General features: G+C 38.8%; 1 protein-coding gene and 5 non-coding genes across 6 annotated transcripts; 3 read left to right on the top strand and 3 right to left on the bottom strand.

Annotated features, from left to right (window-relative positions):
• Nucleotides 1–2654: 2654 nt before the first annotated feature.
• LOC139733191 (uncharacterized) lies at nucleotides 2655–25212 on the top strand. The gene is made up of 6 exons (XM_071644034.1): nucleotides 2655–3461; nucleotides 3884–4082; nucleotides 13652–13724; nucleotides 20584–20960; nucleotides 22898–23476; nucleotides 23534–25212. Exons 1-6 carry the CDS (start codon nucleotides 2655–2657, stop codon nucleotides 25210–25212), a joined length of 3714 nt encoding a protein of 1237 aa, XP_071500135.1.
• Trnar-acg (transfer RNA arginine (anticodon ACG)) lies at nucleotides 4602–4674 on the bottom strand. Its single transcript has one exon. It is a non-coding gene; the product is annotated as a tRNA-Arg (tRNA).
• On the bottom strand, nucleotides 6419–6491 carry Trnar-acg (transfer RNA arginine (anticodon ACG)). Its single transcript has one exon. It is a non-coding gene; the product is annotated as a tRNA-Arg (tRNA).
• On the top strand, nucleotides 6971–7043 carry Trnar-acg (transfer RNA arginine (anticodon ACG)). Its single transcript has one exon. It is a non-coding gene; the product is annotated as a tRNA-Arg (tRNA).
• On the bottom strand, nucleotides 11362–11434 carry Trnar-acg (transfer RNA arginine (anticodon ACG)). The gene has a single exon. It is a non-coding gene; the product is annotated as a tRNA-Arg (tRNA).
• Trnar-acg (transfer RNA arginine (anticodon ACG)) lies at nucleotides 12709–12781 on the top strand. The gene has a single exon. It is a non-coding gene; the product is annotated as a tRNA-Arg (tRNA).
• Nucleotides 25213–25868: the final 656 nt, after the last annotated feature.

Genomic DNA, 25868 nt, shown 5'->3' with positions numbered 1-25868 from the left:
GTTCACCTATGGCTTTTGCAAAATGCCAGTATGAATGGAAGATCGTGAAAGGAACGCCTTTGTATATCAGGGAGGTAAGCTCTGGTATCCTCTCGATGGTCTTGCGACTATTACTGATTTGAGTCTCCCGAGCCATTTTCTATGAATCCTTGGGTATTGCCATTGTTGACAAAGAAATGATTATGTTTATAGTTCCTCGACATTCAAAGAGTAGACTTCCACCATACAACCTCGTAAAAGTCACTGACTTCTTGTAGAAAACGCCGAATTCCTATAAAAGTCTTAGAAATCTGCTCTTACAATATACGTCTAGCAGTAGCAACAACAGAAATATAATGACGGCCACTATGATTACGAGAAAAAAAATACATCGCTTTTCATCATGTTTAATCCTCTGCATGCCACACTAATTGTCCATAGGTTGGAGAAAGAGATTTGTGCATTCATCGGCACAGAAAGGGTTAACATTGTTAAATCATGCATATCATCAGGATTATCAATATCAATATCAATATCATTATCATTATTTTCATTCTTATTACTATTATCGGCAACCTTGTTACCAATGGTAATAGTGGTACAAGTTCTAATGGCCACATATGCCGTAATTTGCTTCCAAAACAGAGTAACTAAACCAAATAGACGTTTACCCTCTAGCTGACGTACGTTCACAGGGTCAGTGAGGATATTTTGTTCTTTCTAAACTATATTTGACCCAGAGCTGTAAGAATGCACAATCCCCAGGAGAGCTGGAAATACGAAGAGCGGCGGAGTTGGGGAGTACCATAGGGGTAGTGAGGTCTCACGCAACCAAGGCTATATCAATATCGGCTTGATTTTAAAGAATTCAATTGAAGAAAATCATTTACTTTTTCACTGAGGACGCATGTATTTTTAAAGGGGAATAATATCTAAATAATGATGATTACATAGCTATGTGAATTGAGTGAATGCAGCAGTGTTAGTAGCACACATCGGTTAAGTTTGAGGTAAAACGGAGAATCAGTTCAAAAATTGTGAATTCTTAAAGTTTCAGTATTGCTGGATGAGAAGAATACAACAATTTGTGACGTCACTGCAGAATATCAAGAAAATATAAAAAAATAACCTTCCTTGCCGGGGAGCTGTGACGTCAGTGGTGGTGAATTCATCAAGTTAATGTTCTGTTTAAAATCCCACTTTCTTCAAAGCTTCTCCATAAAGAAGTGTGTCATGAATATGCATTTGTGCCAAGTGGGTGTGGCCTGTTCGGCCCACGCAGGGTACGTTGGGAGAGGATGGACTGGAGACTGGAGACGATATCGCTCGAGGCGAGGGAAGGAATAAAGTTTTGTTGTTACTTAAAAGTCTTATATGGTGGTGGTGATTTGTTTGTTGTTATAAATGTGTGACATGTTATTGTGCCATCAAATTTTTCCTCCCTTCCGTAATAAGTGTTTCGTTGTTATTTCATTACTCTGAAGAAATCGAAGGTTTTAAGTTTCCACAAATCCTCCACGACAGAATGATTAAGCTCTTTCTTTCAACGAAATCGATGCAAATCACATTATTTAGGTAATTTCATGTGACGTTGAATTACTACAATTATCAAGACTGATTTATAGAGACAGATTACCGAGACGGCTTTCATTTAAGATCATCTACCAGTATACAAAATAGATAATGCCTTTGAATTTGTATTTGTTCTTTTGTATAATCAATAGCCCTCTTTACGCTGCTCTCGTTGAACATGATTTCCTCTTACATATTAGTTTATCTCACCCTCTGAGTTATCACACATTGCTCAGTTCCTCTGAGTCTCTGACCACGATTTAAATTTTCGTAGTTTTCACAGCTTGACCGAGGAGCGTCGGCGAACGATAGGCCTAAAAAAAAAAAAATGTACTAAGTAAATCCCAGACGGTGCACGTGTGCTTGTGGGCAGCGCAGTGTATATAGTGGTGCTTCAATTAGAACGAGGTTGATTGGTCGCATTATCATAGCTGGGCGTCCTTCAATATGTACAATCCACAACTCCAGAAATCATTATCTCTATTTTTACACCTTCCACGAGCGTCAAAATAATGACGAAGCACTGAAATGGTTGCACTGGTTAGCCTTGAGCAGAGCAGTACAATGAAAAACAGACATAAAATATCACCAACGTAAGTAAAAACTGAGTCAAATTCACCGTTAATATTTTCTTTATTTTCTTTTATTCATGCATATATATTTTTTTCATTACATGAAGGTCATCATGGTCCTCTAAAGAGAGAGTCTTCGACTGGACGACACATAGCGATAAGAAGGGGAACCCCGACTTTGACAGACGATACGACAAACAGTCATAGGACCACTTGAAAACACAGACGTTAGCGGTGATCATGGTGATGAGGACTATGCTTCCAAATGTGAAAGTTCAATGTATCACGAAAGGGTACAAGAAAATTCTTCACAGGCGAGATATTTGATCAGCGTTAGACATTTTTCTATTGTGATTGATGATTTAGTGATTGTGTTTAGTGTTTTTGCTCACGTATAGCCTAAAAAATGAAGCAACTGAGGACCAAACATTACGTATCGGTGGAGATGACGCTCATGAGGTTTTCAGTGATGCAGAATAAAGCGAATTGAATGAGCTCAACGTGCTAGACGAAACTAACCGATCGGGTAGGATGGAGCTGGGGGGACAAGCAATACAAAATGCTTCTTTCGACCCAGAAATAAACGCAATCGCAGCTGGCCTTTCACTCGCGGTCTTGGTTGCCCTAGCAACCATCGGTAACATCATCCTTCTCGCAGCGGTTGGGTTTGTGGTGAGAGCAATGCCAAGGGGCGGATGGATGGCGTTTCACAAACTCATCTTCGCTTTCAGCTGCCTGGAGTTGCTCTACGCATTGGTGCCCTGTCTGATAGCAACGGTCGCCTACCTGACCTCTTGGAATGTGGTCGACAACCAGTCCGTCTGCGACTTCATGGGATGGGTGGCCTTAACGCTAAGGGTGGGATCGATGTGGATCTCGACAACGCTTGCCGTAGAGAGGTATCTCGTCGTGAGTGGACGCAGCAGATTAACGGAGGTGATGGCGGAGAGACTAATGTACGCCGCAATAGGAGGCTTATTCTTGATCTTCGTCCTATCGGCTGTGCCCCTTATGCGAGAAGCTCACATGGTGTCCCTTGCTGATACATCGGGGAGCTACTGTCATTTTGAGTTCACTCCTAAAACGACTCACACGCGCGCCTTCGCCATCGCCTTCGTGGTTCTCATGTACTGCCTCCTACAGGTATCATTGTTCTGTCACGTGTCGTTACTTTGCCAAAGGTCACATGACCGTAGTTCGCCAACCAAGGATGGTGTAGACAGAAATGTCCATTGTGACGCCACTTTACCTAGCAGACGACAGGACGAGGTACAATCCGTGACATTCTCTAGCTGCCTACTCTCCCTCTGGCTGTGGATTTGTGCTCTGCCATTTACAGTAGGTATCTTCGAGAAAAACAAAAGAAAAGTAAAGAGAGACAACAGCATTAATTTGTGTAAATGCAAAGAAATACAATGGGATGATAACTAACAGTTGCAATAACAGTGATGAGCATGCAATTATGATGGGCATTTGATAAGAATGATGACATTTAAATGAAATGACAATTAGATCTTATGCTGTTGAACGTCTGTCCACCAACAAATCAATTTTCGCCATTTCCATAATAAGCAACTCATAATTTTGATTTCAATATGTATAACTGAATCATGTAGCGAGAAATGATGACTTAATAGCATCGTAGGACGTAGGCACGTGATTACGCCTATCGTGCATAATGTATCGTAACCAAAAGTTCGACATTATAATACGGATTCGTTAATATCTTTCCCCTGCCCTGTCTGTGTATGCCTTTACAGATTGCTGTGATACTTGCACAGTCTCAGTACGAAATTGGCGCCAAGTTTGATTTCGCCATAGTCCGTATTCTGACTGTCTGTTCCACGCTGAATCCTTACGTAATTCTGGCGACTTGTGGAAACTACCGAGCGGCATTTTACGATGTAATTTGCTGTAGGGAGGTGGAGTCAACATTCCTGGCAGCCGACAATACTAGATGTAAGTGCAAGCTCTCACTTGAAAAAGAAAAAAAAAAGATAGAAAGAAAAGAAAGATGTATGAATGAGTGAGTGATTTATAGACAATTATTCGCAATTATGCGCATATAACAAATCGATAGATGTGTGTGTGTGCAGGTGTGTGTGTACAATAAACGATATAGCCTTGCGTGATACTTTTTGATTATGATGCAATAAACACTGAGACACATTTTAAAAAAGTTGGCAAACTGAGTCAACTCCATTCTTGTTCATATGACATTTGCAATCAAAATTGCTTAAAATCGAAGAAAATTAGAAGAAAATATGAAATATTATTTATGATACTTCGCGAACACTCGAAAGATTTCGATTTGTTCTGTCTGATGATGGACTTCAAAAAATGGTGTAAATGTTACTCTCTCTACTCTCTCTCTCTCTCTCTATAACGTAATATCACTGCGCATGTATGCATCATTGCGAAAAGTTTCTGAAATAAGATTTTAAGAATATTATAACAAAGTAGAAGGGGGAAAAAATTCGACCCTGCCAGGACTCGAACCTGGAATCCCCTGATTCGTAGTCAGATGCCTTATCCATTGGGCCACAGGGCCGCCGTGTTCTTGACCGTGAACAAAAGAGATAGGTGTCTTTTTCCCCCCACTGCATGTCATGTCATTTCCGTATGCCAAACTTCTACAGACCAACATCATCACACCACAACGCACACCTCACAGCGCTATAAGCACCTTCTGCACTACTATTCACTATAATTGTCGTGAATTTATATAGTGTTTTTTTTTTATTGTATTGTAAGTTTATCTGGGGCCATCTTGCTAGTCAAGCTCTGCTCATAAAGATGGTCCCCTGCATTTCAAATTTCATATGATACTGTTTAAGAAGGTATGCGATCAATGGGAAAATTTGATACAATTATCGTGACGTCATCTACATCTTTTGCATACTCATATAAAGTGCTCTAAGAACAGTTTACAGATGAAAACCGGGTGCACATGCAAAGGAAAAAGAGCAATCTATAAATTTTGTTCACGGTCAAGAACACAGTGGCCCTGTGAGGCGCCATATTGAGCTAGTTATACTGCTCAATACTTTCCTAACACAAAGCTACTTTCCTAACACTTTCCTAACACTTTCCTACCCACTTTCCTAACAGATATCAACTCGGGATTGAGCATGCGTGTTCGTGCCGTGCACAAAATGTGTTACAATACTTGTACATGGCACAGGCAACGTCAATGTCTCACGCACGCACAGCATTATGCATATCGTCGTACGTACATGTATTGTCAATGCCAGCTCGACCGTGTCGCGAGTACAACTTTTTGAAAAGTTTCAGTGACCTGTGCCTGGTGTTTATCTCAACTGCATGTTATCATATTGAGCTGATCTTCTTGTGAAAGTATATTTCCAGCACATTTTACATTGATTTGACTCTTTTCATCATCTCTGCCCGTTGCACTGACGTTGACGACAGCCATCGGTATGCAAAAGTGCAGTGGGCTGCAGCGTACGGCGCGACACTGCAAAGGTTTGCACCTGTATTGTAACCACTGTGATTGTAACACATTTTGCACACGGCACGAAGGCGCATGCTCAATCCCGAGTTGATATCTGTTGAGAAAGCGTTAGGAAAGTGGGTAGGAAAGTGTTAGGAAAGTAGGAGAGCGTTAAGGAAAGTATTGAGCAGTCCAACAAGCTCTCACATGAAAAAAAAAAGAATTTAGAAAGAAAAGAAAGATGCATTAATTAATGAGTGAGCGATTTGTACATACACTATTATTCGCAATTACTTATGTGCATACAACAAATCGACAGATGTGTGTATGCAGGTATTGTGTGCAATAAACAATAGTTAATAGCCCTACGTGGTACTAGTACACTTTTCGATTATGATGAAATAAACAATAAGACATATTGAAACTGAGTCAAATCCATTCTTGTTGGTATGAGGTATTTGCAATTAAAATTGCTTAAAAATCAAAGAAAATATGGGATATTCGTTGTAATACTTCACGAACACTAGAAAGGTTTCGATTTGTTCTGTCTGATGATTGACTTTAAAAAATCTTGTAAATGTTTAAAAATACCGTTTATCCCATTACGCGACCTCCTCTCTCTCCCTCTCTCTCTCTCTCTATATATATATATATATGGGAGGGAGGTCGCGTAATGGGATAAACGATGTTTTTAAACATTTACACAATAATATATATATATATATATATATATATATATATATATATATATACTGCACATGCATGCATCATTGCGAAAAGTTTCTGAGATTTGATTTTAAAAAAAAAAATCACAAAGTAGAAGGTGAAAAGAAAAGAGACACGACCCTGCCAGGACTCGAACCTGGAATCCCCTGATTCGTAGTCAGATGCCTTATCCATTGGGCCACAGGGCCGCCGTGTTCTTGACCGTGAACAAAAGGTATAGATGGTTTTTTTTTTCTCACTGCATGCTATGTCATACGATATGCCAAACTTCTACAGACCAACATCATCACACCACAATACACCTCACAGCGCTATATGCACCTACTGCACTAAAGATACTGTTCACTATATCGTGTATATCGTGAATGGCGATATGGAATTTTATGAAGATAGTTTAATTTATAGTGTTTTAAGATGGTTTCACTTATTGTGTTGTAAATTTATCTGGGGCCATCTTCCTAGTCAAGCTCTGCTTATAAAGATGGTCCACTGCATGAAATATGATTGTTTAAGACGATCAATGACAATGACGTTAAAAATTAGCTATACATCTTTTGCATATTCATATAAAGTGCTCCAAGAACAGTTTGACAGATGAAAACCGCGGTGCGCATGCGAAGGAAAAAAAAAGGAGTCTATACTTTTCGTTCACGGTCAAGAGTACAGCGGCCCTGTGGCCCAATGGATAAGGCATCTGACTACGAATCAGGGGATTCCAGGTTCGAGTCCTGGCAGGGTCGGAATATTTTTACACGTTTTTTTTTCGATTATCTTCTAATCCTATCTCAACACTTCACAATGTCATAATCAATGCATGTGCACTAAACTTACATGGATCGTTTAGTTTATTGGTTGAGATGGGGCTTCAGGTTTTCAGCTTTTTTTGTGTGATAATAAAAAAAACTCATGAAATATGAAAGAGGCATACAATTCTAAGGAGGGATTGGATGTTTACTTGATGAAAAATGATTTTGAAATGGTTGAATGTTCCACAGACAAAGTAGCCCCAATAAAAGGTGGGACCCACCCTTTATTAGGACCACTTTGTTTTACTTTACTTTTTTTACCCCATTTCAAAACTGATTTTCATCAAACAAACTTTGAATTCCTTTGAATGTGTGCTCTTCAATATTTCCTATACGTGGTTTCTAATTATCTCGCAAAAGTTCAAATCTGAATCCCCCATCTCAACTAATTTCCCATGTCATTCTCTTAACGATTTTCTTTCTTTTTAACAACTTCATACGCAAATGTATGAAATTAACAAGAATATCAACTCATTATGTGATAAAAATTTCCGTATATACACACAAATATAAATGTGTGAAATGTTTCATATTACAGCTTACACGATCAAAACATAGACTTTTATATAGACATCCATGTATTACGATTCATTGCTACGTTATTATGGGTTTGATTCGTGGTTGCCTTATCATTCTGTCTTCAACTATAGTTAATGTATACAATTTATGTGTAAATTATACAATTTATGCGTAAATAATTTTCCATTTGTCTTTGTTTATCCTTAGTTACTGTAATAATTAATCATTAGTCTCTCAAATTACACATTACGCAGGATGGTAATGACAGTGCAGGCCCAGGTGATCATGACAATGAAAGTTAACCCTCTATGAAACGATATATTTCATTTCCCCAGGGGAATTATAGAGTGATGAGCGTATTTATTATGATAAACAATCTTGAATAATTATTATGATAAAAAAATCCTGCCCATCAAAGTTAAAGATAACATAAAGTTTTGGCATGTTTGGTACCTCAAAATTTTCCCTGAGTTTCCTTGTCTTAGTGTTTCAGGTTAAAGTACCTTTCATATAACTAACACTGTGAGACTTATACTCGCCCCAAAGTGCTCTCATGTCTTAGTAATCATGCCATAATGGTTTCGTATACAATACGTGTATATTGATTGTCGCGGTACCGCGTCGAGTTAAAGTAACGGCTCGTTTGATTTTTTTCAGAGCCCGCTCTGGGATGCTCTGGTACGAAACCATTATTGCATGATTACTGAGACATGAGAGCACTTTGGGGCGAGTAAGTCTCACAGTGTTAGCTATAAGGTACTTTAACCTGAAACACAAACTAAGACAAGGAAACTCAGGGAAACTTTTGAGGTACCAAAACTTTTATTATCTTTAATTCAGCTCAGTTACCGTTATTATGATTATGTTCTAGCACTAAACATTACCATCTATCATACGTTTAGCTGTTTCTTCTTTACGTTTGGACATTTAGTTGTCAAACCGAGTTATCTTTACACTGTCATATAACCATCACAGCAAATTTGTATTCCCACCCAAGGTCATACAATGATAACTTACGGAATTTGTGACGTTCGTGCTGAATGAAATTTCACACCAAAGAGTATATGAAAGCAAATATTTCAAAGAACTCTGCGAATAAGAATTGGCAAATCACATTATCTATACGCGTCGGCGTTTATGGATGAAGGCCAAATGTTTCATCCAGATCCGTGACCCTGCATGGGTATACATAACAAACTTTTGAACAGCCTTACTATAATTCAAAAAAATCAAACTCTTTTTAACCATCAACTTTAGACAACAAAAGGAGAGAGAGAGAGTGTGTGTGTGTGTGTGTGTGTGTGTGTGTGTGTGTATGTGTGAAATAGCTGTAAGCATTGCATCCTGTTTGAAATTGATTAGCTGCATGTACTCAATCCCATTCTACAGATTATAGCTTAATTACGAAAGCGTGATGTAACTTTAAGTATATGTCATTAATTCACGAAAATTGGTCCATTTACAATGTAAACCATGCGTAGGCCTACCAAACGATAACGAGAATCACCGTAACGATTAGCTCGATGAACATTATCTATGTATAGAATGCGCATGGAACGAATTAGGGTCGAAATGGGAGAGAGAGAGAGAAAAAAAACACCCACAGGTATCCTGCATGAACCTGATGTACTTTCAGAACAAAAACTTAAATTTATTCGAAATCGTAAATTATCAAATAAACAGCAATAACAACAAGGTAACCAGCATCAATATATAGTAATACATGTTTTTTTAAATACACAACCAAAATTTGCGTTAACTTCAGTGACGCTGAGAAGAATGAAAACTCTTTATGTTACAAAAAACATTTCCCACTTTTGATCCTTTATAGCTCAAAAACTATATATCAGATAAAACTGTCATTGATATGAGCAACAGCCGAGTAGTGTACAATTTAGTTGGAGGTGATTTGAATATGAAAACCATTACCAGTTTCATGAAATCAATGATCAATTTCAAAGTAAGGTTCCAGATTTTGGTCAAATTTGAACCCTCTGTACAAAACCTGAACTTTACACAGGAACTAATGATGTGTATGTGAGTGTGTACTTATCAGACCCTGAACAATGGATCTGGATACCACCTGTTCAGAGCTCTGCCCCAAGGCACATGAATGCTTATTGATTATTCATGATAGCTTGCCCTTGGCACTGCTAGTCTGAATTCCTAGCAAACGGTGAAATGTATGTACATGAAAAAAAGTAAAACATGTTTCCATGTTCTTGCACACACCACATTCCAGAATGAATAAAGACTAGCTGTGATAGTGTAATTCCTCATGAAAAAATAATTGAGCATTCAAATTCCCTCAGGACCATTGTCTGGGTGTCAACTACACACTCCCATATAATATACACACCAATTGACTTCTGTGCGAAGTTAAAATTTTGTGCAGAGGGTTGAACTTGAAATAGAGCAAAATCTGCAACCTAACTGAAAAATTAATGTTTAATTTCATGAAACTGAACTATTTATGCTGTCGTTTTAAAATTGCCTCCAACAAGATTGTACACTATTCAGCTATTGCTCATATCAATGTCAGTGTTATCTGATGTATAGTTTTTGAACTATTCAGGATCAAAAGTGGGAATTTTTTTGTGGTAACACCTAGTATATATATATATATATATATATATATATATATATATATACATACATACATACATATAAACATAAACACACACACATATATATGTATATATATATATATATATATATATATATATATACATATATATATTAGGACTACCCACTACCGAGGTTTAAGTGAGCATTACTGTGATAGACAAAAAAAAAAAGAGAGAAAAAAAATATGGGTGCTCCTTACTTAACAGAAACCACATGTTTGAACTGAGACTGTCCCATGGATAATTTGCTTTACTGTTATGATGAACTAAAATTTTTGCATGCATTTTTTTCTAACATTCAGTTTAATTCAGTATCATTTTTAAATATTGTCATCGTAGTTTAAATGCTGAACTGCGAATGATTTACAATGCTACATTTCTATTGTGAATGAGCCATTCGAAATTCAAATATTGTATAGTCCAAAGTACGGATATCTACAACTCACATCACAACATTTCAATGTAACAAAGAAAACAATAATCATGATCGACCGCAAATTATCTTAAAAGACTATTCAATGCTTGTCGACAGACTTGCAGCAACTATACTACAGTATAATCATACCATTGGAAGTGAGGATCTAAGATAATTATGTATTATTGCAAATATGTATTTTGAGCCCGTGCCCTTCGATAGAATTGTGTCAGGAGTGAAATGGGTGGGGGTGGGAAAGGAGCTATCCTTTAAATACTCACGCAGGAAAAAAAAATACTCGCACACCCCTTAGCCTTTCTTGGTAAATGATTGTTTTTCGGCGATACATAAATATTGGATGGGATAGCACATCTCATTATCATTATCATTATCATTAATATTATTAATATTATCATTATCATTATCATTGTTATTATTATTATTATTATCAATATTATTATTATTATTATTATCAATATCATTATTAGCTGTGGGTGTATTGAGACATGTAGTATGGACAAACATTGTATTGGAGAGGTCAAAAGGTTTTCTCGGGCTTATAACTACTACTAGTATCGTGATTTCAGAAGATGTCACACGAAATACACGGAAGTGAAGTTATCCATGCACTTAGGATATTGCTAAAACAAGAAATGATTACAAAACGCCAATGGCATAAAAGCAAAAATAACGACCCTGCCAGGACTCGAACCTGGAATCCCCTGATTCGTAGTCAGATGCCTTATCCATTGGGCCACAGGGCCGCTCCATGCTTGTATGTGTGTTACACAGTATAATAACGTTGCATGCTTGTATTGTACACAGCGAGAAAGCGCGCCAATGAGGTTTCTGTGTATTCGCGCGAGACCGCAAAATTATTGATCCAAAGCAAGTCTTCTTTTCAGACCCTAACACCATTTATGCTCGCTGGCAGATATGGCGCTGTGTATTCTTCAACAATAATCATTTCCTATAAGCAAATTTGGGGTAGTAAAACAAGCAAATTGCGTCATCTGTGAAGAGAAAGCACATAAATTGATATGCTGGGGTATTTTTGTGTTTCCTATTGCGGGATCAAACATATCAACCTGCTTCGCAGGCACAGAAATGTCCGAAAGGTAGACTTTGTATACTAGTACATGTACAGTACATAACATTGTGAACTCTGATACCAACTTATTACCATGAAGCTACAAACCAATTGACGCCCTAATACTGTGTATTGATATGTTATCATGTTCCACAATTCTACAGCTCCATGATTCCTGGTTACATGAAACAACGCAAAACCATTCTACATCTCTATAGCATTTCGTTTTGAAACAGGTGAGACAGAAAAATTATGACAAACAAAATAACTCTGTTTATAATTTCATTGAAGAAACAACAAACTCATGATACTAGTAGGTTTCAACTTAAGTTGGCGATCTATCACCTATTGGTCTAATCAAAAATTAAAACAAGAGATCATAAAGAAAGCTGTAGACATAATAAGAAATATTATTAGAAATGGAATACCTTGATACAAATATATAAGAGATTTCTTCCCCTATAGTTAACTATCAAACATGGTAATATTCAGGAACATAACCCGGGACATAACCCCATAGGCATATATTTCGGTATAACTTCTCTGTCATACACGGGGAAGAGAGATCAGTAGGCGGGCTAGAAAGGAAGAGAAAGAGAAACATAAGGATGTATAAATAATTATAATGTAGATAGATAAATAGATAGATGGGGGGGGGGGGGCACATGAAACCGATCACTGAACTAACCATGGAACATCAATCTGTGGTATACACTGTATCAAAATAAACCTAAATACATGTACAAATAATGAACCGGGAGGTGGTTATCTCTTCCACCTCCCTGAAAGGCACGCATGAGAACGTGAGAAGAAAAGAGGTCCCTGGGAGCAGCTGGAACGGAGAGAGAGAGAGAGAGAGAGAGAGAGAGAGAGAGACGGGGAAAGAAGGGGAGAGAGAGCGGGAGAGAAACAGAATCTAATTCAATATAAAACACAAGAAGACGTAACGGCCCTGTGGCCCAATGGATAAGGCATCTGACTACGAATCAGGGGATTCCAGGTTCGAGTCCTGGCAGGGTCGTATTTTTTTTCTTTTTTTTTTCCTTCTTTTTTTGTAGGGTGGGGGAATCCATCTCTGCATGGATTGATGGACGCAAGATGTTGTGGACCTACATGTACAGATATATTTTTCTTTTAATGAAAATAATTGCATCTATGTAAAAAAAAAAATACTCCAAAAGAGACCAATTACAAGCATCTCTCTCTAAAAAAAAAATGATTAGTATCTGAAATCACCATGAAATTAAAGAAAAAGAATGCATGCAAACCACCCGAAAGAAAACAGAAAAATCATCTTAACTCCTTATTGCATGATAGTTTTGAAGGAATTTAGTGGGTTTATCTATTTGTGCATACAGTAATTTGATCGACAAAATACATAATGGCAGCACATTCCTTATGTTGTATAACAGTGTTTTTTTTTTCGAATATTATACCTAGCTCCAAGAAATGCGTAGACGTCAGTAAAGAGTCAGTCTCTGATGCTGAGAGAAAAGAAGAGATTTTATATTGCGTATACTGATAAACTCGTTAAGTGTATGTTTTTATACGCAACCCGTACTATGGCATACTAGTGATAATAACATTTCATAACGACAGTTTTGTCAACAGTATAACGGCTGTGATAACAATCTTGGATTTAATCTTGAATGTTAATAATAGCATAATTCACCCGAGTATTTGTGTACTATGATGCTCATGATTTTTATCTTGGCTGATAACTAAAAGTCTTAAAACACTGAATAATCTGTGCGTATGAAGGACAATGCGTCAATCAGTTGCAATAAAAAACAACTCGACCAAAGAATCATTACTTTAAATACTGTAATCTTAATGTCTGCTGTCTGTTTGTTTTAGTTATCCATCCTTGTATTTCTTCTTTTCTGCTTAGATTTAGAGGAAGCTGGATTGCAAGGCGAGCTTTGTCGATCTTCTGGCAGATCCGAACTGGTGCCCGATCACAGGCAAGTATTCGACCGCCACACGTATTATATACATCCGTATACATTATTGTTGTTTTTGAAATGAATGTCGGGTTTCTGGAATAAAATTAAGTCACTGCGAACATCCGGATGAAGTACACATACATTAGGCATGGGCTTTCGTGTCCTTTGCAACCCTTGACTCTCTGTTGATGAGATATTTGCACTGTATCTAATCCAAACCCCTTTCCTGCATACAGTTGTTATAGACTTAATGTTAAATACAACACGTTTATGTACAAGACAACAGATATTCTCTCTGTATATTCATATCCCTGTATATGCCATTAGAGGACAAGTTCACCTTCATCCACATATTGTAACGAAAGGGTAAATTTGCCTTCCTTCTGATGATGAGAATACAGGGAACCTTCGTTATTAGTTAGTGCATAGATGTATTGCAAAATCTGGCACCACACACTCAGCATGCAGTTCAATCGGTCACTCAGGTGAGAGAACAGCTAATATAGTAGTAATAGAGTAGAACGGACACAATCTCTTCCGGACATGACAGCAAGTTTATTGTCTCATCCCAACTCGCAGTGTATACAAATCAGAACAGATTCTCTTGACCAGATCTCCAGCCCGAATTCACAGTCTCTCGATTCGCAGTGTTTTAGCAAGGTGACTCCCTGAGAGACTCAAAAAGTGTTTAGTATAGTCCGAGCTCGCAATGTTTTGATCTCTACAAGCAGGGAGGTGGTCTCTTCCCACCTCCCTGCTACAAGTAGCCGGTATTTATACCATTCATACGTCCCTGGGCCTGGCCTGGGCGGCACGCGACCAAGCCCCAAGAGAGTACAGATAACGGTATAATGGCCAGAAGGCTGGACCTAAGAACTTAGTCCTTGACCTAATTCGCTGAGGGCAAGTTGAGGACATGGTCAGGTCAGGTCAGTGGAGTGAGGACACTGTGGTCCCGAAGGAGAAGATAACAGTCGGGGAAAATCAAAGGGACTTGGATGGGAGAAGGACTTGTCGCAGGCAGAGTAAGAATAGCAGATGGGGGAAAGCGAGACCAAGACCGTTACATTCCAAAGCGTTACGTAACCACAGATAACAGACTATAGTCTAACTCACAAGACGTATAGTTATTTGAAATGCTATCATCAAAATCCGTAACAATGCGAATTTAGAAAATGCAGCCTAATATTGATTTGATTTGATTTATTGGTTTCTGCATTATCATCGCACATGCAGATATACAATCACGTTAGTGCCATAATGATTATATAGCGTCTGTTGAGAATGAGAAGGGCTTAAAGTCTTCTCGAACACTCTGGGTTTTGTGGTCACTTAACGCCTTTATCATTCTCAACCGACGATATTATTATTAGGTAGTTTATCTTCATTGCCTTTAAAATGTACAGCAAAACATATTACTGATAAAAATTAATGAAAAATACAGAATATTAACAGAACACATCAGTGAAAGTTGAGGAAAATCGAACAATCCGTCCAAAAGTTATGAATTTTTAAAGTTTCTGCTCAGTCACTGCTTGATTAGAAGACTACTACAGCCTGTGATGTCACATGACTATTTGTGTATAGAACGATACAAAGAAATTCAACATATTTTCACTTTTCTCGCACGATAAAAGAGCACTTGACCATGTTGACTTGTCTCTTTCGGAAGGCAGGGGGAATAATATCGCCCTTAACTATAACGTCAGTGACAAGTCGAGGAAATGCGCATTTTTTTTTCCACAAAATAAAATTTTGTTTAATTCTCTTTGCATTTTCCTTATTATCGTTCTATACGCATGTGACATATAGTCTTCTAATCCAGCAGTGACAGCGCAGATACCTCAAAAATTCATAACTACGTCTTTTGAAAAGATTGTCCGTTTTTCCAAAAACTTTCACTGATGTGTTCTACTAATATTACTGCATTTGAAGGTGGACTTGTCCTTTAATATCTCTCTCTCCCGCCTCTCCTCCCTCCTCTCCTCCCTCCTCCCATCTCTCCCTGTCTGTCTCCCTGTCTGTCTGTCTGTCCGTCTGTCTCTCTCCCTCCCTCTCTCTCTCTCTCTCTCTCTGTATTACATAAACCTAACTGCGCTTAGGTTTGAGAGTATAAAAAAAATCATCAAAGATCAAACATGACGTTTTGTCTGTGTTTGTATTTCGTTTTTTTCTGATAAGTAAATGTTATCGTATTTGATTATTGTATGGTTGTATTATGTACTGTTCATGCGGGTTATGACGTAAGAGCGCCATGAGCATTATTCTTGATGGCCTTCAGCGCAATACAAGAGGCCACTATTATTATTATTATTATTATTATTATTATTATTATTATTATTATTGTTATTATTATTGTTATTGATATTATTATTATTATTATTATTATTATTATTATTATTATTATTATTATCATTGTTGTTGTTGTCATATAGTAACTGAGTAAAGGGCTGCATCAGAACGAGGGTTCATGTAATATATTCTTCTAAAAAATGTTATGAGCAGAATAAAAACGGCAACAATGCACAAATGAAAACCAAGGAGAAATATTAGTATATTATGTAAAATAGGGATTAAACAGAACAAAACAAAAACAAAGCCTTCGGCAAACCAAAATAATTATACTAATGAGAGAAGCTATTCTGGTTCACGGACTGATAAGATGATTTCGCGTTATTCAGAACAGAGCGAGGAAGATTAAAGGGCTGATTAGTACCAAATTATTTCCATTGGATATTTCGTGTGCCACGGCGCCACAGCAAATAAACACATCAAATATAATAGTAATGCCGAGTGCTATAAGGTTTGAGAGACAGTGTAAAATATTCATGCCAAATACCTTGTCCGTGGGACTGATTGTGACCTGGTGGCACAAGAAATATATTATACGAGATATGAAACTCGTCACGCTGACGAGTTAGGTGATACGCTTGGGGTCATCAGGTGTCGGTCATCTGTGATCGACAAAGAAAAGAATGTGATATAGGCACCTTGAAGTTATATTGAGCGTGCATGCAAAACCGTTTCTCTAACCACTCGGCCACGGGACATCCCCGGAAATGGTAAGGCAAAAAAGAAATGTATAGATATGACAGGGGGAAAAAGTCAATGCCCACTCAACAATCGTGGCCGCGTGAACATGTATTGCATTGCTAGACGGAAATGAGGCCTTGTAACGACTGATGTCGCTATGCCATTTCTGGCAACTTGGGAAAAATACGCGCCGTAGACATAAAGCCTATAATCGGCTGGTTTTGATACCTTGTCTTTAATCACAATTTTCAGTGTGATGACGTCATCAAAGTACAAAACAATGACATGGTCTTGAAAGACATTTTTTCAAAGTACAGCACCTCAGTCGTCGTCATTACATACTATGATCGGTTTGACAAAGTCAGCCTGCAAAGTTTTGCAGCAGTCGAAGCAATGTGGTCTCCAACACAAAAAAGAGGGATATGGTGTGTGTCTGTGTGTCTGTGTGTGTGTATAGGTGCGTTTATATACGAACGTGATTTCTACATGAACGAATATGTAATACAAAATTGAAGAAAAAAAGTAAAATAGCTAAGTATTTTGTTTCGTGATCTTGCGGGGTTCGAACCCGCAACCTCACGTCTCTGAGACGTCGCCTTTAACCGCTCGGCCATACGTCTCGGCGAGAAAATATGAGGAACGTAAACTTATGTATGTGAAAGCTGAATCGGAATCGTTTTGTCCACATTCCATTCTCATTTTCAGTTTTAAACTGCAAAATTGTCAACCTGATGAGGAGATTTCGAAGAAGAAAATGCATGATTATTGCAGCTTATTGTCTCAGCTACAACATACTTAAGTTTCAGAGGAAATGAAGCAGAATCAGCTGAGATAAAGGTGCTTAAACGTTGTCAAGTCAATGCATGGTTTTAAAAAAGATCCCCTCCCATAGACATAACACGTAAACTTGTCCGATTTTGCGTCTTTACCTTTAATCACAATTTAAAGTATGATGACGTCATTAAATTTCAAAACCATGACATGGACCTGAAAGGCAAATGTTCAAAGTACAACATATCTGAATTTGGGATAATATTGAGCTTAAACAACAGAGATACGAGCAAATGAATGTCAGAAACAGTACCTCAAAAAAATTAATTCCACTTTTTTGATTTCAGATGATGATATGATGACGTCATAATGTAATTATGGAAATATTAATACTTGAAACGTTATTTCCAATTCATATGTTTTTGTAATATGCAATAAAAACATAGGGTAACCAGACGTTTTAAAGAGCTATGGCGAAATAAACAAAGACATGTTTTTCGCTATATTTGCACAAAGACGCGCACACGAAATTTCAACTTTGACGCCAACGCATTCCTTTGTTATAGGTCAAAATTGATCGGAAATCAATGGATATTGTTACTTAATGTATCAGGAATCCAAATCTGTCAAAAAATGTGCATTTTCAGTTTGCTTACGCGCACTACGCGCGAAAATGTGCGGACGGACGCGAACGCGCGAAACGCTTAAAATTGTCTGAAACTTCGAGATTTCCCATTGGTAAGTTGTTTTGAGCCTTTTAAAAGTTTGACGCGCGCGTACGCGCGCGTAATAATGTCTTAGGTAATTAGCATTAAAATGTATGATAGAGCGTGACCTGAACTTAATGTCCGCCGAAAATGATACAGACATGACCTTTAGATATGAAGTTATGATCGATCATGTAACATGGTCCGAAAATCACAAAATGGCGCCTAGATGACGTCATAGATATGTTACTGTCATGAAAACCTTATTGTGGCTAGATTTTGTCATGAGACATGTTCCCTGAAAATGTCATGTTATTCCGTAATGTCATTCTTGAGATATTGATGACACAAAATTGTCCAGAAAGAAAGAAGAATAAAAAGAAATAAAGAGAGATTTTGACAATCACAATAGGTGATACGCTGATAGCGTATCACCTAAATATATGAAACGGGCAAACCGCACACACTATCAATACAAATCGAAAACATCGTTATTTTGATCCTTGCTGGACATCGCCTCATACGTCATAGCGAAGACTATTCATGGAATGAGTTGACTGACATCTTCTACAATGACCTTCGAATGAAAAACGACCGAGAAGAAAACAACTACAGCATGCAGTAACAAGAAACACGATTAATCTAGCCACGCAGACGCAGGCAATTAATTTGGGAAGGACACCAGCACTGACACGCAGCTGTGATATGGCGTATAATGCCTCATTTGCCTTGGATTATCGATCTTATGTCTTGGTTCGCTGAGCGGCAACTCATTGATCTACAGAAAGCAAACCCCACGCAGTATCAATAATCGTCATTCAGTACTCTGTCAAAATACATTTGACACAAACAAACAAACAAACAAACAAACAAACAAACAAACAAACAAACAAACACACAATCAAATATAACATTGATAAATATAATTGAGATAATATAATGACTGGGAGGGGGAAGCAAGAAAGGCCAAACAGACAACCACACAAACAAATAAATAAATAAACAAACAAACAAACAAACAAAATATTTGATCTCGAATCTTCCTGACAACAGTCTTTAGGTATACGCTGAAGTTTCTAACAACGTTATGAAAACAAAGCTCATTAAGCATGTTTAACTTTTTTTTAAATTGGATATAATGCAGCTAATAAATGTGATTGTTAGTAATGACGATATTCATGAAGTCATTGAAGATTATAGGTCAAAGATAACAATCAACCTGTACGTTACATCTGGGTTGTTACTGGCTTTTTCTCCAACGGTCTGACCAACTGACGAATCTCCAGTCAGCCGACTGTGAGATATTATTTGTAATATCAGTATTATTTCCTGAGATCAGGTCAAACCATTGCTGCGGTTTTTTTTTTTTTGGGGGGGGGGGGGGGGGCGGACATAATTCCGAAGATGCTGCGGATTTAGTGATAGCAATTACACGTTTTCCTAGAAGACATAGTGAGAAAGAACGCTGTTAGGGAGGCTCGCATAATGATGGGCTGTTCCCCTCTTGTCCATAATTACCTTCCTTTTGACTCAAATTTGACACCGAACAAGCGACTGGATGCCTTGAACATTTAGTATAGCTGGTGCTGAGAGGGTGAGGATCACAAATTTAATGAGCTGGATGAAATATTGATGGAAAAACCAATCTGTTTACTCGTGGGTGTACAGATACAATCTAAGTCGTCATCCCTGGCTCAGTGATTGACAATACAGCCCATGATCCCCGGAAATGGAAATATGATATCACTTGAGAGATGACGTATAGAATGAGCTTATCGTTCTCTCTTGTCTTTTCAATACATGATCGAAAAATCTCTTACTCTTATAACAAAGTCTATTTCCACGTATAATGCAACAGAATGATTTACTGGATTTTGGTTTTATTCACTATTGCCATTCATTATAATAAGTAGGCCTGGATATATGCTGTTCATAAGGGTTGAAGATACAAGGGCGAAAACGTAACAATACCTAGTGGAAAGAATGAATTTTCATTAACTTGGTTAAGGTGTCTTTAGAAATGTCATCTAAAGAGAAAAAGAGAAAACAGAAACAAAAAGAGCGAAAATTCGCACGACACATATTTTCAACCAGAAGGAAAGAAAAGATATGAAAGAAAGATGTCAGTCTCATGTATGTGAGCATTGTGTGTTTATCAGAAGCTATATCCTGCTCTTGACCGGGAGGGGAGGCGGGTAGACATGGTAGAGGGAGGGGAAAATATATCAAACTGCATATAAAAATCTAGACTTCTTTTTCAGAAGCAATTGATGTAAAAACAAAAGCAAAATAAAACTTCTGTTTTCAAATTGCATAATATTTCACTATGTTTATGTTGTTGTTGCATCTTTTTTTTTAAAATTCAGATTGAATATGGTGACAAATGTGTGCGAAGATGTAAATATCCACGCCGCGACCAACAACCATGCACATCACACTATCACTCAAGATCAACCTGTGACGTCAGTGCCTTCGACGGCTGCAGACGCGTACCCTGATTGGCCACTTGTCCCTGTCGTGCATATCGACCACGCCGATCCCGCTCATTCCGCTCGACCAATCCTAGTCGAGGACACCCAGCGGAGATCGACGTCGACGCTACAAAATGATTCTCGGATCTTCGTGATCTCTCACGGACAGAACGGCGACCTGGTGTATCGAACGTCGTATGACGGGGGTCCATTACCTGACGACGAATGGTCACGACGGAGCGTAGACCACGGAGACAGCTACTCAAGCGAAGGTAAGACCATAGAGCTACTCCGTGGTGAGACCAGGAGGGTCACATTCCACTATCACGTTTGGTAAGACTCATAATCATAATGACAACAATATGATATTATGATAACCATAATCATAATCATAATAATGACAATTATACTGGGGGGGGGGGAGGTCTGATATCATGTTTTGAGATATTTTGCTAGAAAAAAATTAGATATTCAACATGATAAACCTCTTGAAATGCTATAGTAGAAAAAGTCTATTACTATGGTTCTTATGAACGTGCGGGTTATAACAATTAAATCCTTATCAACAAGCTGCTTTTTTTCCCTCAGAGACAGGTTTGCAATCGGAAAAGACGAATTAATTCACTACCTTTGCTCTTTATCATTATTAAGTCGAAATTGTGAGGGAATAACTTTAATAAGGGAGAGAAAGGCGTCAAATCAGCCAATTTAACATAACATGACCTCACAAAATAAACCACTCGTACTCTTAGCCTTTCAAGTCTGAACAATACGAGAATAAGACAAACTGCCTTACAATGTGTTGTAAATAGAGCTCATCTGTCTCTGCAAGAAGGGTTTAGTCTATAGTAACGCACGTGTGCATCCATCAGTCACTCTGTTCGTCAGTCTGATTAACAACCCCAATCATAACTCGGTTTCAAAACTGTTCAGACACTGAAGTTTATATGACTGAAATATCTCGTGAATTAAATCGTCTATGTCGTGAATTAGGCCTACTGGCTTGTATGGTTGCAATCTGAACAACGAATTAAGAATATATAGAACGTTAATTTTCTTTAATAATTGAAATTATGTCGGCAGCGTCACAAGCACTCAGACTTCATGTATCAGATGTATCCAACTGTATTTCATTAACATTAGCCTTCAGTATTTTTGTGCCATTTCATCATCAATGCTCTCTCCGTTACAAGTTAATGGTAATGTATAGGATATATTGCCACGTGGTTGCAACAGACACGAATGAATAATGTACTACACTATGTGCTTCTTCTTTGCTCCTCTATACAATATGCAGCGATAATTATTAGTGGAGCTATCCTTATATGGACCGCATGATAGACCAATCGCGTATAGACCAGTATAACTGTATACGATTCCCTCGATCTTGACTGTCCCTGTAGCTATGTTCTCCCCTGCAAGCTATAACCGCCTAAGCAAACTACACGACCGAAAGATCGGTCTGTATCTTGTCGGGAACATGTTCCGCTCAGACTACGGAGGAAAGTAGTATAATGTCCAAAATGATTTTGTTATTTAACTGATAGGAACGCGTCCACGACAGGCATAAAATGTTGCTAAATAATGGTAAAAACAGAGATAAAACTACGCTATGCAAAGTTCGTATGGTCTATTACAACCAATTAAGCTTATTAATGATTGAATATAGTTTTCCTCGTAAAAAAGTTCTACAAACTTTCATTTTGGCGGATGGTGCGCAGTGCTCTGGCCAGTGTCGTTGGCCATATTGATGATAGCACGCTGACAACTCTCCTCCGATAAAATTTCAGGGGCGTCACAACTAGATATGCAGAATACCCGTTGGGTGGCATTCATATTAATTTAAAAGCAGAGGTGTATTCAAAATGGCCGATCTATCGAAACAATATCATTTCAGATTGGACAAAATAATAATATTTATAAACCCTTCGCTTGGTCTGGTATTAGAAAGCTGAGTGAGTTTGTTGGCATGTTTGTTTCGTTTTTTGCACCTATTCATGTTTTCTTTTGTAACTTGAGCTTTGTCAATGCGGTTATTGTATATGTATAATTGTATTAATGTCGTTTTTTTCTTCAGGATTTGTAGAACAGCGCCCCTTTGCTGAAACAACTGCCTTGATCGAATAAAAGCTTAGCTGAAAAGGAATAGGTGTATACGCGACATTCTAACAAGACAGTGTTTCAATTCGTCTTTGTTCTCCATGTACAGGATCTGGAAGTTGGAGCGAATATTCTGGAAAGGAGGACGGGGAATATTTCTACCCGGAAAGCTCTGATTCACATGGATATGTCATCACACTTCCGGTCAACATGCCTGGTCGAGGATCAAGCGAAACCGTTGAAAGGATATTCTATATCCAGGAACCTGTTCCTCAATTGGACAGCACATTTGAAAATGGAGCTTCGGTTCCGAATCACGAAGAAAAAAGATCTGTCGATCATTCTTTTCCGGTAGCGGGACAAATTTCATCTGCAGGAAGCGTTGCGAGAACAGCTTTTCGTGAGGGTGGAACGGTCGCTTTCGACAGAGGTTCTTATGAAGTAAATAACAACGGACTCTCCTACGGAGGGACACAAATTGACCATCTGGCAGTAGGTGAAAATGATGAGGACCTACAAGAGCTGGAGCTGACCCGAATAGAGGCGGAAATACGTGGCAGAATCCTGGGACGAGCTGATCTGAGGAGGCTGAAAGGCAGAAGGAGCAGCGCGCCACCAAACATTGTCTCCACAGAAGACATCCCTGTGGAAACATCCCTATGTCAACAGGCGAGTAGACCGTCTTCCAGTGGGGTTATGTCGCCAGGAGCTGCACCTAATGAGACAAACGGAAGTAAACAGGAAGTAACGCAAACCCCTAATCCATTATCAGTGAATCGTGAGCAAACGGTGCGCTTGCATGGCCCACTGTCCACGGACCCCCAGGCGGTAACGTTGGCATTTCAGCAAGCGATGATGGCACATGCGCAACAAATCAAAATACGCAGCGAACATTGTGAAAAGAGCACCAAACATGGGAACCTCACTAGGAAACACTCTTCTATGCCTACGGTACCTGTTATCAGCATTACTTCCGCTGAGGACGGCGATGACGAATCGAATGATGGTTGGTCACAGAGAGGTCGCGGGAGCGATTACCGCTTCCTTGCGCCCATCGCCGAGGAGGTTGGCTTCACTAGTGATCGATCATCACCTCGATCATCACCTCGATCCTCGCGATTTCTGTCAATGTTGACGACGAAACACGAAAAGGTACATCGCGTGCCGCGGACGACGCTGCAGATCATGTCTACCATGAAGCTCCAAGAGGATCTTCTGAAGACGTCATCACCTCCATCTTCATCATTAAGTGCTGAAGCAAATTCTCAAATTGACTTGGAAAATAGGGATGCTTCCCGTTGCAGTGACAACGTGCAGGAAGCGGAACATGATGAACGGAAGCAGTATCACTCGGATGGTGACCTCAAAAGGAATCGCGGCACATCACTCGATATCTCTGCCGAGACAGACCCGAAGCACAAAGTATCCTCCGAAACTCTGGAAGAAGTAGGGAACATTGTCGAGCGTCTTGGGCGAGAGAAACACTTTGCTACAGATCCACTTTTGCAGACACCAGAGTGGGAACTGGTCGAGCAGGCGATGCAGGGAAAAGTCAACGTTGGATTCGTGAGTGACGAAGATGATTTGGCATATCAAAGGGAAGATGACAATCGAAAATCACATTTTCCCGGAAGAGAAACCGACATTCGGAAATGCTCATCGGTAGTAAATGAGGCGGGAGGTGGACAAAGAATGAAAACCTGTCCGTCTGTGACCTTGACGAGACAAGCTAAAGTGCGTGATGACTCCATTCCAGATAGTGGTGACGCCAGCGATCCATCCTCGCAAAGAGATAACTCTCCTACACTTTTCGAGACCACAGTGCCGACGTTTCCCGAAGACGAGTTCACCTTATCCGCCTACCCAGAAGAACCGCCTTCACTGCTTCAGAGATTGGATCAACTTATCAGTGACTCGTCTGGACATTCCTCACAAGATGAAAAGAGTACTAGCAATGACGATAATGAGCAACGTAACTCCGAAATATCTGAGGGAGAATTAAGACTGGTCGATGTGCAGGAAATAAACGAAACTAGTGATAGTGATATGTTGACGCAAAATGATTTGACGCAGAAGACAAGAGGGCAAAGATCACCTAAGATCCCACTGCATGGAATTAGTTCATATCCATTACTGCGCATGCCAGCGTTTTCAATGGACGGATCACTCTACATTCTGTATCCGAACAAGTTGAATGGGCGGGAAATTGCCGAGGTCACAATCAGTGGAAGCGGCAGCGACCTGAATGGATCCAAACAGATAAGACGAGTTGTGAGGGTGTCGTCACTGGGGAATGAAGGCGATTTGAAAGAGGACATTAACGACGAGCCGATGAGGCCTTCCGTTTTGCCAATCAAGAGGAGACAATTTTTGGACATTCATGAAAAGCGACAGTTGCCTGGTATTAAGGTGGCAATGGTATAACTGCACTGCATTTCCTGAAAATGCGCAATTGATTCTGGAAATGTTGAAATTTACTTACATCTAAGTGGACGACAGGCTTTCTATGCTATTACATTGTACAGCTTATTAACTAAATATCACTTACGCCGATCGAACTATCTGATCAAGCCATTCAATTTAGAATAAAAATCAAACAAACACGAGTAGATATGAGCATCCAATAGATAGGCGATGGAACATCAATGACAAACATTCTAGATATCAAGCCTTAACAGGTCATTCTGAACGGTAACTTACTGCACATGTGCTGAGTTATCGACGCAAACGGGCTTGCCTTTATTGTTTTCTGAATTCGTGAGAATGCCATACCATTTTTCATTGTCACGAATATCTGTGTTGTCAGTCATCATTTATTTGTTTAAGATGACAATTGAAGTTTTGAATTTTTCACACGCACACACACAGCATTTGATTTCAACTGCCCTACTTGAGCACTTTTTTTCTTCTTCTGGCACCATATACGCACTGCATGGCAAGCATTAAATCTAAAATGTCTGTTATATAAGCGCCAGGTCAACTTCACATCAAACGGGGAATTAACTTGCTTCCAGCTGGTAGAATGCGTGTTTTATCAATGTCATCCTGAAACAAAACAAAACAAAACAAAACAAAACAAA

This window comes from Diadema antillarum, unplaced genomic scaffold, assembly GCF_040938485.1.
Source record: "Diadema antillarum isolate AM-2024a unplaced genomic scaffold, OU_Dant_1.0 seq00000462_RagTag, whole genome shotgun sequence".
Classification (NCBI taxonomy): domain Eukaryota; kingdom Metazoa; phylum Echinodermata; class Echinoidea; order Diadematoida; family Diadematidae; genus Diadema; species Diadema antillarum.
This window is presented reverse-complemented; position numbering and strand designations above follow the sequence as displayed.

What these genes read in the sequence shown, in the direction of transcription:
- LOC139733191 (XM_071644034.1), top strand. Translation starts at nt 2,655, where the DNA reads ATGGAGCTGGGGGGACAAGCAATACAAAATGCTTCTTTCGACCCAGAA. An exon ending in AGACAGCTACTCAAGCGAAG is followed by an intron (nt 20,961 to 22,897) that starts GTAAGACCATAG and finishes CTCCATGTACAG; the next exon opens with GATCTGGAAGTTGGAGCGAA. An exon ending in GGCGAGTAGACCGTCTTCCA is followed by an intron (nt 23,477 to 23,533) that starts GTGGGGTTATGT and finishes GTAAACAGGAAG; the next exon opens with TAACGCAAACCCCTAATCCA.